This window comes from Acipenser ruthenus, chromosome 14, assembly GCF_902713425.1.
Source record: "Acipenser ruthenus chromosome 14, fAciRut3.2 maternal haplotype, whole genome shotgun sequence".
Taxonomy (NCBI): Eukaryota; Metazoa; Chordata; class Actinopteri; order Acipenseriformes; family Acipenseridae; genus Acipenser; species Acipenser ruthenus.
In genome coordinates, this window is record NC_081202.1 from 8,239,605 (window position 1) to 8,258,443 (window position 18,839).

An 18,839-nucleotide genomic window follows, 5' to 3' on the forward strand; every position below is an offset into this window, starting at 1 on the left:
ACTGGTTACATACAGCTTCTAAATAATGATCATAGTTTTAATACTATCGCTAATACTGGTATTGTTTTTAGTAAATACCTTTTTGTAAATAGGAAGTCTTCAAATGCATTGGCAAGTTCTGGCCACATGGTGTCAAATTTTCCAGATGAAGCATGCTGTCTCGCAACTGGTAGTCCGATAGACAGCACTTTCAACAGGGACGAAACCGCTAACTTCCACGTACTTTCAGATGGGCAGGCATATTTCAAACTGAGTGGCATTCTCAAGGTCTGTAAAATAAATAAACATATTGTGTTATACATTTTTGAAGACTGGATCAATAATCTAAAAGTGTTTAAACAATAAACTGGTGCTGATAACAATTTCATTGCATACACTGAACACTGAAACAGCAATGTGCACCTACAATGCTGAAAAACTTGCATATCTGCAATTATAAATCACATAGGAAAGATCAAGCCATCCCTGCAACAATTTGTCAAAATGTCAGTACATCTTGCATACAAATGTCATTCTGGGCTTAGACCATGACAGCAAATCTTAGTTTCTTGTTATTTATAATAAGGAAATACATTGCGTGTTTTAGGGGTCTCTCATTAAAACACAACTCTTTTTGCACAGTGCACTTGAACTGCATTAGATAACATTTCTTTAAATAATAACAGGACACCAAACACACAATGTACAGGTGCTAACAAAATCAATAGTGTGCATGTCTGTGTAAGGTGTTTAAATTGTTACATGACCATAAGATTACTGCCTCTCAATCCTTCAAGAAAGTTGGCATTGAATTCCAGTAGTTTTTTCTCCAGTGGCTGTTACGACTGTTCCTTGAGAAACATTAATTTCTGTAGTCTTGGATACAGAAGTACCAGCCAACAAAGTGCTAACCAGCCAGTCCCCTATCAAGTTCTGTTAGGTCTGCTGTCTTGGCCAATTTTTTTGTACTGTACTCAGGATTCTTCTGCACATACACACTCTTAACAAATAAAACATACGATTTATATTGTTATAGTCAGTGCTCACTCGTTATAATGCAGGCCTTTAAATAAGATGGACACAATAATACAAAAAACAGTGGGCATGTCATTCATTGAAGCAGATTACTGTATTTGTAGCTGCACACAGCTAAATCTAACAAAGTGACAGATAATCAGATAAAACAGTGGTTCTTTCATTAGGACAACACAACAACCAGACCAGCAAGACAATAGTTGGTGCCTTAAAAAAAACCCTTAGAAGGAAAGGGCTGCTTTTTGTTCAAAGATTGCTGCTGACTGCAACTGAAAATGTGTGGGGCTACAAAGAGAAATCAGCAGTGAATAATACAAAATATTCCTTGCACCCTGGAGACAGAAAATTCACCATATGGCCCTATGTGTTATATAGCAGTCTGTCTGGGAGGGAATGGATTGTAACGTGGTTGTCTGGTGATGACTATTTCAGGAATACATTCTGACCAACAGGCTGAAATCTTGTTCTTGTGAAAACTCTATACTGAATTTTGTACACTACAGCATTTTATACTTTGGTTTATCATATTAATGATTTATGTAAATAACACATGTAACAACTATCAAAAGTTGTTGGTGTCATCTAAAATACAGATATGTACAATAGGAAAACTAGTCAAGATTATATTTACCATGAGGTGCAAACAATTTTTATGTGGGGGGGGGGGGGGGGGGGCAACAAATAATTAAATAAATAAAAATAACGTACCTTTATAATCTTTTTAAGTACTTTCTCACTGACCACAGCTTTATGACATGCAGTCTTCTGATATAAATCCGACACCACTTCTAATGACTTTTCAGCAAATGGAACATAGTTCAAGGCTACCCACTCTGCCTGCAGAGACAACGACACAATTGCAAAGCAATGAAACTTGCAGAACAGAAAACGAAGACACATCTTCACAGTTTAGCAGTGCTTCTTAAAGAGTAAGTAGCAGGGTTCCGAAAAATATAGCGTTACACGTCCCGACGTGTGGCTACAACTGTTTAAATAACATACTTATTTTTCTTTTCATTGTTAACATCCTGACAACTTTTCACATATAACTTTCAAGTCTGTTTCAAAGTTCTCTTCAAAATGTCCGCTCTAGTGCACTGATAGTGTAAGGATTATTGCCCACATCGTGGTACGGAATAGAAAAGCCAGAGCACTTGTTATGTTTTATTTATTTATTTATTTTTATCGCTCTTCTTGCAGCGACTTAGAGGACATATCTCAAACCCCAGTGCACTAGAGCGGCCATTTTGAAAAGAGCTTTGAAACTTTAAAGTTATAAGTGTAAAAAGTCATTGGATGTTAACAATGAAACATTACAGGTACGTTATTTAAACATTTGTAGCAACACATGGGGTATTGTAAATATATATTTTTCGGGAACCCCGCTACTTACTCTTTAATGCTTTTATAGAATTGCATGCATGATTGCAAAAGATAGAAATTAAAGGGAACAATCACAAGCGAGGTGAAGCAAGTAGCTGGATTGGGTTAATGCTTACAAAGAAATTTACAAAAGAAGGACCATGTAAGTAATGCTGATGACTAAAAAGATGCCTACAATGCTGTTAAATTTGTAATTTATTAAGCTAAAATAATTTCAAGGAGGTTTAACTCACCGGTGCAAATAGTTGGATCTAATGTGAGTCCATTGTGTAGTAGAGCAAACAATAAAAGAAGATTATAAACAATTAAAGGACTTGCTTTGAATTTCTATAAGGAGACTTACTAGGCTGCATTATGCTTTAAAATGTATGACTCATCAGTTATAATATATATCACATGCAAGGCATGCCTCTTTTTTACAGGGTACAGATTGTATCCCACCAGAGTGGCACAGACCATCCCCGCTACTAACATTTCAGCACCTTAATGTGACCCCTGGCAAAACATTCAATGTGAACAGCATTTTGGATGGCAATATCTTTAACTACATTTTGTTTTGACCCTTTCGTACACATTTATAAAAAAAAAAAAAAAAATGTAAATGCCCTTAAAAGCTTTTTATTTCAACTGTTGGATATTTCTAAATGTACTTTATTGGGAGTCACGGTAGTGAAAGGTTCAAATAAATATTAGTTAAACAAGTAGTATGAAAATGCTTGAGTATGTCTGTGTAAGCTATGTTGAAATATGGATAGGTAAGTCAGCACTTTACAAGGACATCACACTTTGGCTGTGTGCCGAGAACATCTTATGATATTTTGTTTCCTTTTAAGATGAATATACGTTCTACTGCACGCACACACTATTCTGTCTTATTTGTGCATTACTATAAAAGCTGTACTTTGTAACTACGTGTCAGAGAAGCATCAACAGATTGCCTGTGAGGTGTTGTCTCTCCAGAATTCTACTTCATAAAACTGTGCTGCTTCTTATCAACTCTCGGAGAATCTTTATTTAAAATTTGGTCCCTACAGTAGTTACTCAGGACAAGTTAGAATAAAGGATACAAAAGCAGGTCATCAGATGTAATATGAAAATTAAACAACTGAGGAAAACTTGGCCACCAATTGTTTTTATTCATGCTGATACTAGTTTCTACTGAAATAATGCCAGGTTTGCCCTAATTGTGTCTTCTTTAACCGAGCCACTTTTACATGACTTCTCTACAGGGTTGATCATTTTGTTTCTATAGGGCTTGGCCCCTTTTGTAGATATTGCATCTTTCAATGGCTGCTTCCTGTATTCTAACTTTTTCTAGCAGTGTTTGTACATGCAAAATGTTTTTGGACAGTTTCTGTTTAGAAAGAGAGAAAAAAAAACACACTACTCCTAGAAAATGTACCAAAATATATTCACATGGTTATAACTGGCCCCCTTTCAACATGGTTATATTTAGCACTGTTAAATATATGGACAGCTAAATGAAGGCCGAAAACTTTTTGAAAAACCTTTCAGCTGCATCTGCCACAGTGTTAGCACTGATATGCACCAAGCTAGCAGAAAACATGGGGGCCCCTTGGCTGTATGGTGTTAGATTTCTGCTATCATGATACCAAGATGATATTCTGCACTACATTTGTCATGCTACTTTTCCATTGCTTCAAGTATGTGCCCTTGCCCTTTTATTTCAAGTTCATATATATATATATATATATATATGTATGTGTATATATATATATATATATATATATATATATATATATATATATATATATATATATACACACACAGTGCCTTGCAAAAGTATTCAGACCCCTGACCAATTCTCTCATATTACTGAATTACAAATGGTACATTGAAATTTTGTTCCGTTTGATATTTTATTTTAAAACACTGAAACTCAAAATCAATTATTGTAAGGTGACATTGGTTTTATGTTGGGAAATAAATTTTAAGAAAAATAAAAAACTGAAATATCTTGCTTGCATAAGTATTCAATCCCCCCACATTAATATTTGGTAGAGCCACCTTTCGCTGCAATAACAGCTTTAAGTCTTTTGGGGTAAGATATGTTGCTGCCACCACCATACTTCACTGTAGGGATGGTGTATCTTGAGGCATGGGCAGTGTTAGGTTTGCGCCACACATAGCGCTTTGAGTTTTGGCCAAAAAGCTCTATCTTGGTCTCATCTGACCACAAAAACTTTTCCCACATCGCAGCTGGGTCACTCTCATGCTTTTCTGGCAAAGTCCAGAAGTGCTTTCAGATGGTACTTTTTGAATAACGGCTTCTTTCTTGCCATCCTCCCATACAGGCCAGTGTTATGCAGAGCTCTTGATATGGTTGACTGGTGCACCATTACTCCACTCCCAGCCACTGAACTCTGTATCTCCTTCAAAGTGATTGTTGGCCTCTCTGTGGCTTCTCTCACAAGTCTCCTTCTTGTTTGAGTGCTGAGTTTTGAGGGACGGCCTTTTCTTGGCAGTGCCTGGGTGGTATGATGCAGCTTCCACTTCCTGATTATTGATCCAACTGTGCTCACTGGGAAATCCAAACACTTGGATATTATTTTGTACCCTTTCCCTAATCTATGCATTTGTATTACTTTATCTCTAACTTCTGTAAAATGCTCTTTGGTCTTCATTTTCCTTCAGATTCACAGCCTGACCAATGACCCTTCAACAGTGGGGTTTTTATCCAGAAAATGTGACAGAAACTTTAATGGTTCACAGGTGGAGGCCAATGGTAAGGTAATTGTGTCCTCGTTAGGGCAATTTCTTTCATCGGTGTAAACTGGGAGCTTCCACAGCACAGGGGTTGAATACTTATGCAAGCAAGATATTTCAGTTTTTTATTTTTCTTAAAAATATTTCCCAACATAAAACCAATGTCACCTTACAATAATTGATTTTGAGTTTCAGTGTTTTAAAATAAAATACCAAACAGAACGAAATTTCAATGTACCATTTGTAATTCAGTAATATGAGAGAATTGGTCATGGGTCTGAATACTTTTGGAAGGCACTGTATATATATACACACACACACACACACACATATATATATATATATATATATATATATATATATTAACATGGTCCCAGAGAATGTTGTACAAATACAGCCTGTGATTAAAGGAGCGATAACCAAGGCTTTAAAATCTGTTTTCTACATTAGTATCATACATGATCCTTATAGTATTTTATATACTATAGGATATTTTTGTATTTTGCTTTTTTCATTTCAATTATTAGGTATATAGATATTTTTCAAGCAGCACATTGTAGATTAAGTAGATTAAGTTTAAACAGCTACTTGTTGGTTCAGTATCTGTGCCATAGGACATCTCCACGGAAAAGCTGGCATAGAAAGTATCAGTTTAAATCTAATTTTCTCTAAACTAAAGCAATAAACAAACAACATCACAATAATACGGGGACCGGTAGTAACTGTGCTAAAGGAATATTCTAAAGTCTGGGTTATCATTCCTTTAAGAGGATAAAGACAGATGCAAATGTAACAAAAAGAAAGGAGCTCATAATCATTTGGGCAGTCACTACTTTGTAAAACGTGATTATGTAAATTGTTATTGAGAAAATAAACAGCTACAACGCTTTCCTTTAACGCAAGCCCCAAACAAGAAGCAACACTGAGAAGCTCACCTGGTTATACTTGGCGTTAGCGACGTGTTTTGTTTCTAGTTTTCCATACTGCGGAGGTTTACAAGAGAATTCCACAAACAACAAAAGCTGGTCAAAGATGGCCGGGTACATGACCTGCATGCTTTCTGGTCCAACACAGATTGCCTGTAATAATAATGAAATAATAAATAGAATGCATATTAAAAAAATATTGCAACAAAATTATTTTGGATGACTAGAATAGCATTTAAACAAAACCATGATTAGCGAAACAACTCAGGAACCGTGCGATTAACCCTTTAAACCCTTAAGGACGTGCATTTGTAATGGTGCCTTGGTACCACCTACAAATCCACAATAGTAATTAAATGCTCAGTGTCTTGATACATCCTGGCTGCTAAAATATAAATGGGTGCAATTAAAAGTAAAAATAAACAAACAATAAAGCTTCACTTTATTAGGGCGATATTAATAATAATGGCAATTGTCCTGTAAGTAGCAAATTAGGCATTATAATATGACGTAGTCGGTATAACCTGCTAAATAACTGACCGCAGCATCAGGGAAGTGGTCCAGCTGGAATGTGAGGGCACTTAACCAGCCTGCTGCTGAAAGTATTAATGCTATTATTAATAGTAGTTCACTACTACTTTTGGAAAACACAATGGACTTTTTATGGTAGCATATTTAAAATACAAATGTCAACAATTAACTGCTTTTAATATATTTTATTTGGGGACTGTTTTTTCTCCCTCTACAGTCTGTATGTCTCCATGCTGTTTCTACTATCTGATGTTGCCTGGTTGAGAAACTAGGTAATTGTTATATGCTGCTAGGCATCTGCTACTGTTAAAGTTCCAGAGATGCTGTATACCTGTAGCTCTTTTCCTGGTGCACTGTTATACAGAGTCTAAATTAGAAAAAGAGAAAATGGGAGTTGAAAATAAAATCACAGATCTGAAGGTCATGCTTTCTTTTCTTTACTTTGTATTTTCTGTTTTCCAGATTTGTCGTGGCAATCTGTTTTGAAGAACAGTCTTTTGTCTTTGCTCTTTAGAGCTTTTTAAAACCATGTTCTCGGATGTCTGGGGGGTTAAACTGGAAGCTAAACTTTACAAGGAAGATTATTCATACCTTCTGCAAGACATCTAAAGATGTCAAAACGGCTTCCTGAAGACTTGTCAATACTGCTTCTGTATAAGACGGCAGAATGAAAGGAGAAGCGTCGGAACTGATGGGAACAGAGACTGCACCGTGCAGTATGACTCCTAGTTTTTTCAGATCGTCCATGCTGAACCCTGTTTTGATGTGCTGGTAGAGTGCTGGGAATATCTGAATGAGGGCGGTAAGAAAAGGCTGGCTGGGTATAAATGCCAGTTTCGCAGAACTGGTTGGCGGTTTTGTACTATCAGTCCCTATCCTGTACCAGGCGTTCCAAGCAGACCACCAAAGGGCAGAATCTTCAATCTCGGCAGGAGGCGGGATCTGTTCAGCTCCATTGTATCTTGAGAGCCTTTCCCCGAGCGAATCTGTTCTTTCAAGTGGTCTGCCGGGGCCAGAGGCAGTCACTGGATCGATAAGGATAGGCATGTTCACGGCTGAGAGCGCGTCTGGTTTCTCAGAGTCTTTCACTGGAGTCACTATTTGTAAAATTTCCTGGAAGCTCTTCAGAGCTGCCAGCGACACTTCGTTGTTCTTGCTGAGCGCTGCTGATTGAATATGACCCAAAAGAACCTCCCAGGCTTTGAAGAAGTCACCTGAAGGGGAAGAAAAATAGTCTTCATCAGATACGGAGTAAACTAACCTCCTGTTTATTGCTTTTATCTATGCTGGGTTAAAACTATGTACTTAAATGTCTTTTGAACGAAGAGGCTAAAAAGCACTTAACTCTGTAAAACTAAACAGTCTTAAAGGAAAAGAAAAACAACAACTATATAAAACTATATTTAACAGTATTCTACAACACTTGAGTATCCAAAACAAATGGATTGTCATAAATCCAAACAAACAATTACAACCTTCTATTCTGACCATCCAGTTACTATTACAATTACATCCGGTAATTTCACTTATTACAGTTTAAAACCTTAACTAGAATTGATGTAATAATAAAACAAACCTTTAACGTCATCTAATTTATATAAGGCTGTGCATATACTGTTTTATTATAATTACTTTTAGCAAGATTTAGCAGTGAGTCATGCTACATTATCTGTGCTTACCTTACCTAACATAATATTATGTATTTAAAACTGAAATCCCACTACTCAGGAAAAAAAGTTATAGGAGGGATTTCCATAGGCTTTTGATGTATAATAAAAAAATAATAATTAAATTAACAAGTACTTTATTGGACCTTAATAGTAGCTTAATTGGTCCAATTAACTAATTTAGGGGATGGTTAGAACAAAAAACAGGAGGGACAACGGCCCTCCATGACCTGAGTTGTGCACCACTGATTTAGAGCATTTCCATACAGTAGAGCCCACCTAAGGACTGCAGTAAATATCTCCTGGTGTTAAAGATTCTGGCGACACCGGCCAAAGTTAAGACCCAGGTCTCCGCCCACTGTTTCTCAGCGGTGTCTCTTGAATGATGGATGAGGATGTTGCCTCCTCCTGATTCAATCTTCTCTTTGTCTGCTGTAGTTGATGATTTTCTAACACGATCCAACAAATGGAACAAAACCTGCAGGACAAAAAATATGAATAAAATAAAATAAATAAATAAACAAATCAGAAAAAGACACTGTATAAAAGGCTAAGATTTCCAGAGGAGTGAAGTGGTTGATTCTTTAAAAAAGGTTCAAAATCGGTACTACTTTAGCTTTATGTATCTACAGCAGGGGTTCTCAAACTCAGTCCTGGGGACCCCCTGTGTCTGCTGGTTTTCATTCCAACCGAGCTCTCAATCACTTAACTATACCCTTAATTGAACTAATAATTTTCTTAATTAGACATGTTTACTTGTTTTCAGCTCTTAAACAGTTGCTGCAGTTCAAGTTACTTATCAAATGTTATAGCTAACTTGAAATATGCAACTGTTCAAGAGCTGAAAACAATTAAAAAGGTCTAATTAAGCAAATTATCAGTTCAATTAAGGGTCTAGTTAAGTAATTGAGAGCTCGGTTGGAATGAAAACCAGCAGCCACAGGGGGTCCCCAGGACTGAGTTTGAGAAGCGCTGATCTACAGTATGATAAACAATATGCAATTGAGATTTTAATGCTTGTACTGTATATATGTTAATCTTAAAGTCAGAATTGATTGAATACATTTAGGGATCTACATTGCCAAATTTACAAGCAAAATAATTATTTTTACTTTCTCAAAAGTTTAAAAGGTGGTCCATTTTTCTTTTTTTTCAATGTTTGAAAATTATACAAATCTGCCTATGATAAAAATAATATATTTGCATACCTAAATACATATTTATGGGATGGTTCAGAAACAGTGGCCTAAATCTCACCTTTCACCTAATGTTAAAACTAAGGAACTTGTGGTTCTGAACAAAAACTACCAAAACTAGGATTTCATGAAAAAAAAAAAAAAAGTTCTTCTTTTGTTTGTCGATGTGTTTGATGTTTTTTTTTTAACTTGACTTTACAAACGGCATCAGACCACCCATATATAAACTGTCAACATATCCCAGTAAAAGCGAAGAGATTACTACAAAAAACACAACTGATTTATCTGTTAAAAGATAAACATAACTACCATACCGCTGCAAAGTCTGTTGCAGGAGAACATTACAAAGAAATCCGGTGTCAGTACCTTCCAGACGACGGTGTGCCAGGTAGCCTGCTGCAGTAAGGTTCCATGAGCAGTGATGGTAGAGAAGAGCGTCTGTCCTGCACTCTTTCTCACAGCCGGACGTGGATCCACACACAGCTCACCCAGCGTGGCATAGAGACACAGCCAGAGGCAGTCAAAGGGTGGCGCAGGGTGAAATGGACGGTTCAGAGGAACGCCTTTTTCTTTTGCCTGCTTCTCCAAAATTGCCTCCTCTTTATCTAGCTCATTTTCAATAGTTTCTCCTCTTTGGAAAAAGTGATCAGAGATATTCCACTGTAAAAAAAAGTCAAAAGTTAAACAAAAAAAAAGAAAAGCTAAAAATGAATGTGTGTTTCGGGTTTTTACACTTTGGACATTGATAACAATTAATGGTTTGTCATAACATTAACAATATGGCCATGTGTAGATGACTGAACCTAAGGGATGAATATAAGCTCTTAAGCATGTATTGGCAGCTTCCGGGACTGGGTTTCAAGAGGCAGCCATCTTGGTAACAGAAACACTCCTCAACATCCCTGTTCACTTCTCACCCACAAAATATTATTTCTCGTATGGAGCAGAAAATATTGTGCTTAACAGCTTGGATTCTCGTATCTGTGGTGGCTTTGAAGAACCACAGTGTCACAAAACAACACTTTTTAAACCATTGTGTTTGTACAGAAGTAAACAGCAGGATTTACATATTTATAATATACATCTTATTATTCATGGTTAAGATGTGCATATTTAAAAAAAAAAAAAAAAAAAAGTCTGGTTTTACAGCGAACGGTAAGCAGTGAAATCAGACTTTGTTATTTTTGTTAAATTTCATAGTTATGTGACGCTACAAACCTGTTAAAATTGTGCCATAATTTAGTTAATCCAGTCAATTTCCATTTGTCTCAACCCAGAATTTAGAGCGAACATTACTAATTAATATTGAGTCATTCCCTTCTGGTTAAATCCGAGTCTGCAGATAACATGTATTTGTAAACATTACTTCTAACATAAGAAATCATGATTTTTAGTGTGTTAATGTATTGATACTGCAGGTGTTACTCACCAAAAGACCTATTGAAGTCAGGCTAATATTCAGTTCTTGATTTTGAAGTCCAAAGCTGCCAGCAACATCCACCACAATCTGTAGACATGTGCAAGGCATAGTTGGCAGAAAATCTGTCACAACTAACTGCAGGCACTGGAATGCTGTTCGAATTAATGATTCTCTGAAAGAATACAAATGAAAAAATATTTTAAATTATTTCTTTGTTTTTTCCACTTGTTCCACTTAAACCTTTATGTATGTATATATTGAATGAATTATAGAATGAACTGCAGTTCACATTCTTAGACGTGTAACAATTTTTATAAAACTATAATGTTATCATTGTTTATGCTCAACAGCAGTTTAGTTTTTTTTATTGTAAAAAATAATATTTTAGTTGTTGATTGTCTATTGTAAAATAAGTATTCAGTGAGATGACTGGTTTTTCTTTAGAAAAATGCAGCTATGTGTTCATGTTAGACAAAAAAAGTTGTGGTCTCAGTAGCAGATATTTGTAAGGGAACTGGGGATACACAAACATTTTGGTTTATGAATCTATTTTAATGACCTTGGGGTTCCTCAAATATCAATATCAACTGATTCTGTTGTGATACTAACTGTTTTAATACTTACCCTTGATCATTCCTGATTGCTCCAATGACACCCAGAACAAGGGGCCAGCCAGGTCCCAAACTGTCACCCTGGCTCTGTAAAATCTGTAGGACACACTCTAGCTGCTTCTGTCGGATATCAGCATGGACAATGTTTGACAGTTCCTTCAGTGGGTTCAGCAACAGCAACTGCAGCCTCTGAAGGAACAACAACACTGATAAATTCTACTTGTCAAAAGTGCTGTTTCCTGGTTACCGAGCAAGTGGGGGGAATCCGGAACTAGGCCCTAGCCCAATTACATGGGTTGAACAGCCTGGTTGGTTTCCAGCAGTTAACTACAGTTTTTTGCCTGCCGCTAAATCTAACAAAACGTTTGTTCTTCAAAAGTAAAACCTGTATTAAGTCACCTAAACTAAGTGGGCACCTGCTCTTATCAGCCTGTTACCGCCAGAACAGATGACCACGCCACTTAGAATAAGCTGCCACAAAAGTCCTTTTGGACTTTTTTTGGACACCCATTACCCATTAAGGGGCAGCAGTGTGGAGTAGTGGTTAGGGCTCTGGACTCTTGACCGGAGGGTTGTGGGTTCAATCCCCAGTGGGGGACACTGCTGTTGTACCCTTGAGCAAGGTACTTTACCTAGATTGCTTCAGTAAAAAAAAAAAACTGTATAAATGGGTAATTGTATGTAAAAATAATGTGATATCTTGTAACAATTGTAAGTCGCCCTGGATAAGGGCGTCTGCTAAGAAATAAATAATAATAATAATAATACCAAGAAAAGAAGCAGACATATGTTAACATTTTTCCATGAATTCCTACAGCCATTATGAACTGCTTATAATATATATTGGCTAAGTATGAAATTCTTCTTTCTGTTTTTAATTAATGAGCATTCAACAAGAGAACAAAGACACAATTCTTCTCTTCACAACTCAGTGAACACTTTGAAAAGAATTCTAACCATCAACAAATTCTTTCACAATAATGGAAATGCACTTTCACTAAAGTTCAGTCTGTTGATTTTCAATGACTCTCCAGATCCTCAAAAGTTATCTAATAAATGGGTTTTCATGAAAAAAGCATCTTTGGGGGCATAATACAGTACAAAGAGAATGGCATCTCTGATGAAATAGTTTGCAAACATGAATGCACATGTGAAAATGATCATTGTTGTCAGTGACAACAACACTGGTAATGGAACTTGACTGAAAGAAACATAGAAAACAGCTCTATACCAACTGAAAGACCAGCATCTCAAATGTTGTGGTATACACCATTGATGTGGCCAGAGGGTCACTCAATCAAAATGTCCTTTCACTATACACCATAAAAAATATGAAGTTGGCATCTCAAATGGTTTATTATATGAACAGTTGTGTCAGGGTTAGCAGCAGAATGATAATTACATAAAAGTTCCTAAAGGGACGCCTACACACTGTACAAATACTATTAAAAATAATTCAGTGCTGGGAAATACCTGAATGGTATATAGACACATCATTTTGTATTCTGTGGCCAAATAGTTGCAGAGTATTTACATAACTGGATTAAAATATAAACTCCTAAAATCCACCACATTGAATTATTTAAATTATAATTATGGTTGATATCCTACCATGGGTATTAATGTTGAATATATTGACATTTATATCTCCAGGCAGCAGCTTAGACGTACTGTACCTGGTTCTGTGACAGTGCTGGCTCATGTTTGTATACCAGGCCTGACTTTATGAGAGCTGTCACTGCTTCAGCTCCCCACTCTCTCATTCTAGAGTTTGGATGCTGGCAAACCTAAAAGAAAAAAAAGGAAAAAAACAGTGCTACTGATTTAATATGTATAAGATTGTTTTGACAATTTATACTGTCAGTGCAAGTGCTTTTTTGAAAATGAGAAAAACACATTTAAAGCTTCTGACGAGCATTGATTGTACGAAGAGTGAGTTCCAGCGCTGGTAGAATAATTGCTGCTTGGAAAAGTTTCACACCTTGACACAATAAATTTTAGTTTTAAGGCTATTATTTTAAGCCTTTTTATTTGTGAGAACTCAACATGACATTTACTTGCATTTATGTTACAACTGCCTCTTATTATAGCTTACATTCTTCAATCAAGTTTATCCACAATTGGAGAAGTAGATCTCTAGATACACATAAAACTCTACTTAAGACATATGTACAAGCGCTTCCACAAATGGACTTGTGGAAATACGCTTATGCTAATGAGAGGTTAAAACAAAATGGGTTATTACATCTTTAAATGTCTTTCCCAGCACCACAACAGGTAAACCATTCAACAAATATGAGGCAAATGTGGGTGCCAGGCTTTATATATATATATTTTTTTCCACTCAATGTTCTCCCAATTTGGAATGCCCAATCGCTTTTTCCCCTCACCGCAGCAATTCCCCACATGGCTCAGGAGACCTTCCCATGGAACTAGAGACCGGATGTCAGCGAGCTACCGACAAAGGACAAAGGCCAGCCCTACAGGTGTCTGCTCTGAGCTCACTGGGTGCCTGGCCAGCAGGGTTTGCTGTAGAGCGATGAGCAGAGTCCCTGCCGGTTTTACCTCCCTAACCCACGGGAGCACCTGGGCCAATGCGACGCTCCCTTTGGAAGCCCCAGCGAAGACCGGCCTGTCTCACACAGCCAGGACATGAACCTGCGCTGTATGTCTTACCCTGCACACCACGCGACTGTGCTTCTACCAGGTGAGCCACTTGGGGACCCTAAGGGCACAGTATACTTTGATATATCGGAAAATGACTTTTACTATATTTATATCATATTGGGTAATGAGCCTAATATATACAATATCAAGGACCTTACTATAAGTCATTTTGAATTGTATAGCAAGCTATGTAAATAAAAAACAAAACTTTCACAAAAAATTGCACTTTGGCATAAAAGCTTAAAAAATCTGACTTTATGTAATACATGTTAGCAGATGGTTTCACAGACCCTGATTAGTACTAATCTTGGAATACCTTGCCTAAGGAAACAAGAGTAGCGCTTATCATTGTCTGTTAAACCAGCCGTACGTCCTGTAAGAAAAGTAATGTGAGAAGACAAGCAGTGCTAAATTCGATGAACTTACCTTCTGCATAAGACAAGTGGGTGCAAAAGGAAGGGAAACAGAAAAACACAACATGAAAACTGAAACAAGTTACAAACACCGAGATCTAACAACACATATACTACGAAATGCAATTATCATAGCTTGGGACAGCAAGAAAACACTGATTATAGAGTTTATTTACAGTAATATTACAAAGTAGGGCTTTGACAGCAATACTGAATATATAGTTTATTTACAACAACATCTGAAAGGTAGTGCTTTAACATCATGGTCAGAAAACATGTGTTAAAAGGGCTATCTGTGATTAGTTTGGTTTACATTAAAAAATAACCACAAGTGCAGCCTGCCTCATTTGGCCACCCAAAAAAAATACATTAAAAAAAGTGAGGAAAACAAAACAAAAACCCAGACATCGTTATACAAATACCCAAAGAAATAAATAAATAAAACTTAAAACACCAACATTCCAGAAGGGTGCTTTATACTCTCCATGCATTATTTGCAACAAAAAAACCAAAAGCATTTTAACTGTGTAACTGTTAAGGCGCTTGAAAGCCATATGCACATATGTTTCTAATGGAAATGGTGTATTTACCTCCAGGAGGTGGCCTGTCAGAGGTCTCCACAGAATTTCAATTCTGTCCATATTAACCAGTCCTGTTTCAAGCAATTTAGCAACAGCAAAGAGAGAAGGCTCCTAAATAAAACCAGACACAGACATTTATTTCATTGTAGGCATGATTTAATTTTTTTGTATTTTCTTAAGTTTATGATAATAAAAAAGCATGATAAAATGTCCTATATAAAAATATATTATTTATATAATGTCCTATAAAAAGACAATTTAATTAAGTAAGAACATTATCACTGACAAGCTTTGGTGACAACTTGCCTTACTAAATACTGTACTTGATTTTGACAGAAAGGTTTGATAGGATTTTAGCTAGGTCTATCAGTTGCTTAAATAACCTTCTTATCTTATGAACTGAAGACCCATGTAATAAGTTTAATTGCAAAAAGATAAGATAAATACAGAGTCAGCTCATTTAAGGTTTTTGGTGCTTTAAAGATGCTGGATTAAGTTTTTATAACAGCTGCAAAATGGTAAAATAAAATGAGGGTCTCAATAGCTCAGTAACCTTTATTTGTTATCTACTGATCCAGTTCCACTCCAAACTGTTGTCCCAACCCTGTTCTTAACGGTTGATTCAAATCTCCATCTGGGCCCTAAAGTAGTTCATTAATTCATTATTGCTATTGGATCTGGTTTGGAATGGCACCAGGACCAGAACTGGGTATTCAAATAAGAGAAAAAACAAAAAAAAGAACAGTACCTTATTATTCCCATAAGCCATATCCATAGCTTCCATAGATAAGGAACATAAAGCATTTATCAGGTGATGCAGTGACACATCATCAAGGTGTCTGTGAAATGGAAATATTCAATTACAACATTACATCCATACCTACACAAATAAATCTAAAAGAAGCTCATATTTATATTTACTATTATTTGATTACAAAAACGGAACATTTGCTATTAAAAGAATACAGAAAAAATATCTTACTGAGAGCTCTCAAACAGCCTGGAAAGAATATTGGCAATTACTGGCAAATCCGTCATCACTGCTGTTGTCAAAACCTAGGACAAAAAAGTAATACAAAGAAGTAAAAATGTAAATGTGACGTACATACAGACAGACATATAGTCTCAGATTCTGATTCTCTCAATAATTGTGATTAAGAATGTCCGAACCAAGTTTCATCACAACTGAACAAGCGGTTTACTGCACACATGTACAAATTTAAGTGTTACAATATGTGAATGTAAACAAACAGGTATACCAGATTCTGACTATCACTTGTGTCCTAACCAGATTTAATTAAAGGTAGACAAGCAGTTACTTACTGTAAATCTTCAATTAAACGCCTCTGGCGTTTATTTACAATATTTGCCAGCAGACCCGGTGCGTATTGGAGACAGGCGATTATTTGAGACGCAGCAATTATTTGAAGTTTTACGGTATATACATCTACAGTATAGAAAGATAGACCTACAGATATGAAGATCTATAAAATGCAGAAGTGTGACAATAGCAAGGGATAATACGTGAAAATCAAAAGTACAAGAATAGGTTCTTACTGTGCTTGGCCCCTCAACGGCTCTTCCTGGTTTTAAGGCACCTCCACTCCCAGGTTTCAGCCCCAGAATCCACACAAGGTGCTAAACAAAAAGGGCACCATTATGATTTAACAATATAAATGCAGTTCACCTGAAAATGGGCATGTTCTTTTAACCTGAAGACCTTCTCTGAAACTTTTTAAACTGTCACTGTTCAAATCAGTATGACCTCAATGACAATACAGGGCAGTAGTGTGGAGTAGTGGTTAGGGCTCTGGAGGGTCGTGGGTTCAATCCCAGGTGGGGGACACTGCTGCTGTACCCTTGAGCAAGGTACTTTACCTAGATTGCTCCAGTAAAAACCCAACTGTATAAATGGGTAATTGTATGTAAAAATAATGTGATACGTTGTAACAATTGTAAGTCGCCCTGGATAAGGGCATCTGCTAAGAAATAAATAACAATAATAATAATACTAATACTAATAATACTACATTTTACCTGAAGAGTTGCCAAGACCAGCTGCCAGGATGTCCCAAGAACTGTCCCGTGGCAATGGGCCAAATTTAGTAATGTCCGCATACACTGAATGTTTTTTGCAGTAAGCTAATGAAAGAAAAAGACATTTTGAAATGACATACTGATTTAAAAAAAAACAAACAAACAAAAAAAAAAAAACACAACAACAACACCACCACCACACACACACAACGGTAACACTCACTGTAAAGTAGCACAAGTTACACAGTCACACCACAATAACCTACAAACACATATCTGTTTTTAAATTGTTTTAAATTGAGTCAGGATTGAGGCTAGGCAATAATTACAATTAGAATATGTTACAAGACAATGGTAAAACAATAGTGTTAAAATAATCCATAATTGTTGAATTTTTAAGAAACCTTATAATTACTTTAAAACATGACATGAAGCTTTACAGTAGTGAGACCGAGACATTACTATACGAAACCAAGCATGGTGATGAAATGGCCTTACCACAACTGTGCCCTGGGGCTGGACAGTAAGGGGTTGCCCAACCGCCACCACCTGCTGGTGAGACTCACTGGAAGGGCTGATTATCTGAACATTCTGCCCCTGGATAGAGAATGCTACAAAATGGAAAACAAAATGGACCACTTTTACCTAGGTTTCCCCTCGTGATTTATTTACTTATTAATGTTCTGCTCTTTTTTTTTATTTACTTATTAGTGTAAATACTGACTGAAAGAGAAGAACCAATGCTTTTATTAAACTTTTGTTTGTTAATCGGTGCATGTAGTTCACTCAATATGAACACGTCTCCATACCTATTTAAATGTAAATGTGTCCTGTTAAAGGCACCCTAGTAAAGAGAGTATTTTTAGTACTGCGTACACACTGAACCTTACCTATTGATTTACGATAGGAGCTCACCTATCAATATTTCCAGCACATGGATAAGGGGTTTTCTTTTAGATTGTTTAATTATTGTAAAACGACATGCAAAAACCACTCAATAAGTAGACATCTGCCAGTGCTGAAAGCTATGCACTGGATGACAGTAACATACATCTCCAAGCCACAGCTTAAAATACAAAATGTGAGCGATCAGTATCACGAAAATGTAGTTTTCCATGACCCACATCCACAGTATGTACAGTTAAAAATGTTTGTGTGACATACGGACAAATACATGAAAAATAAAAGTGTGGCATAAGTAGACATGCAAAGAAGCAGTTTCTGATGCTAACAATAAAGTCATGATAAATATATAAACTAGATATACAAACAAATGAAACATACAGACAGACGTAAAAGCGACTCCATGTACTGTTCCCCAATTTCTGATATTCTCAGGCATGTCAACCCCTCCGTGTTCACACCAGTGAGACCCCTGCTGAAAAACCTTGGGATTGATGAAAAACCTTAACCTAGACCACTAGATCTTGTTTTGGGGGAGGGGGGGAGGCTGGTGACGGATCAACATGCCTGACAGCTTCGCCACTGACCTAGACTTAAGGGCTATGCACACCGGGATCGAAGCAAACGACACGAATACAGCACAAGTACATAAAAAAAAAAAATTAAAAAAAAACACAACTGTAGATAGTCATGAAAAGAAAATACTGTCTGCTTGTGCTCCTTTTCTGGAGACGAAATAAAATAAATCAAACAAATTAATAGT

At 36.5% G+C, this 18,839-nt stretch overlaps 1 protein-coding gene across 8 annotated transcripts in view; it reads right to left on the minus strand.

Moving 5' to 3' along the window:
• Nucleotides 1-18,839, minus strand: part of LOC117419816 (protein MON2 homolog) — a 39,448-nt gene that overhangs the window by 3,540 nt on the left and 17,069 nt on the right. For 3 of the 8 annotated variants that reach the window (XM_058985732.1, XM_034033012.2, XM_058985734.1), the window contains 17 exons: nt 17,672-17,784; nt 17,174-17,278; nt 16,694-16,774; nt 16,119-16,192; nt 15,885-15,975; nt 15,146-15,247; nt 13,152-13,262; nt 11,489-11,664; nt 10,874-11,036; nt 9,811-10,104; nt 8,528-8,726; nt 7,173-7,795; nt 6,913-6,948; nt 6,060-6,203; nt 2,631-2,648; nt 1,723-1,851; nt 79-269 (listed from right to left, as the gene is read on the minus strand). In XM_058985732.1, the coding sequence (XP_058841715.1) occupies nt 79-269; nt 1,723-1,851; nt 2,631-2,648; nt 6,060-6,203; nt 6,913-6,948; nt 7,173-7,795; nt 8,528-8,726; nt 9,811-10,104; nt 10,874-11,036; nt 11,489-11,664; nt 13,152-13,262; nt 15,146-15,247; nt 15,885-15,975; nt 16,119-16,192; nt 16,694-16,774; nt 17,174-17,278; nt 17,672-17,784 (2,650 nt within the window). The remainder of the gene's footprint in view (nt 1-78; nt 270-1,722; nt 1,852-2,630; nt 2,649-6,059; nt 6,204-6,912; nt 6,949-7,172; nt 7,796-8,527; nt 8,727-9,810; nt 10,105-10,873; nt 11,037-11,488; nt 11,665-13,151; nt 13,263-15,145; nt 15,248-15,884; nt 15,976-16,118; nt 16,193-16,693; nt 16,775-17,173; nt 17,279-17,671; nt 17,785-18,839) is intronic. The other 5 variants (XM_058985731.1, XM_034033019.2, XM_034033017.2 and 2 more) reach the window with 3 other exon arrangements.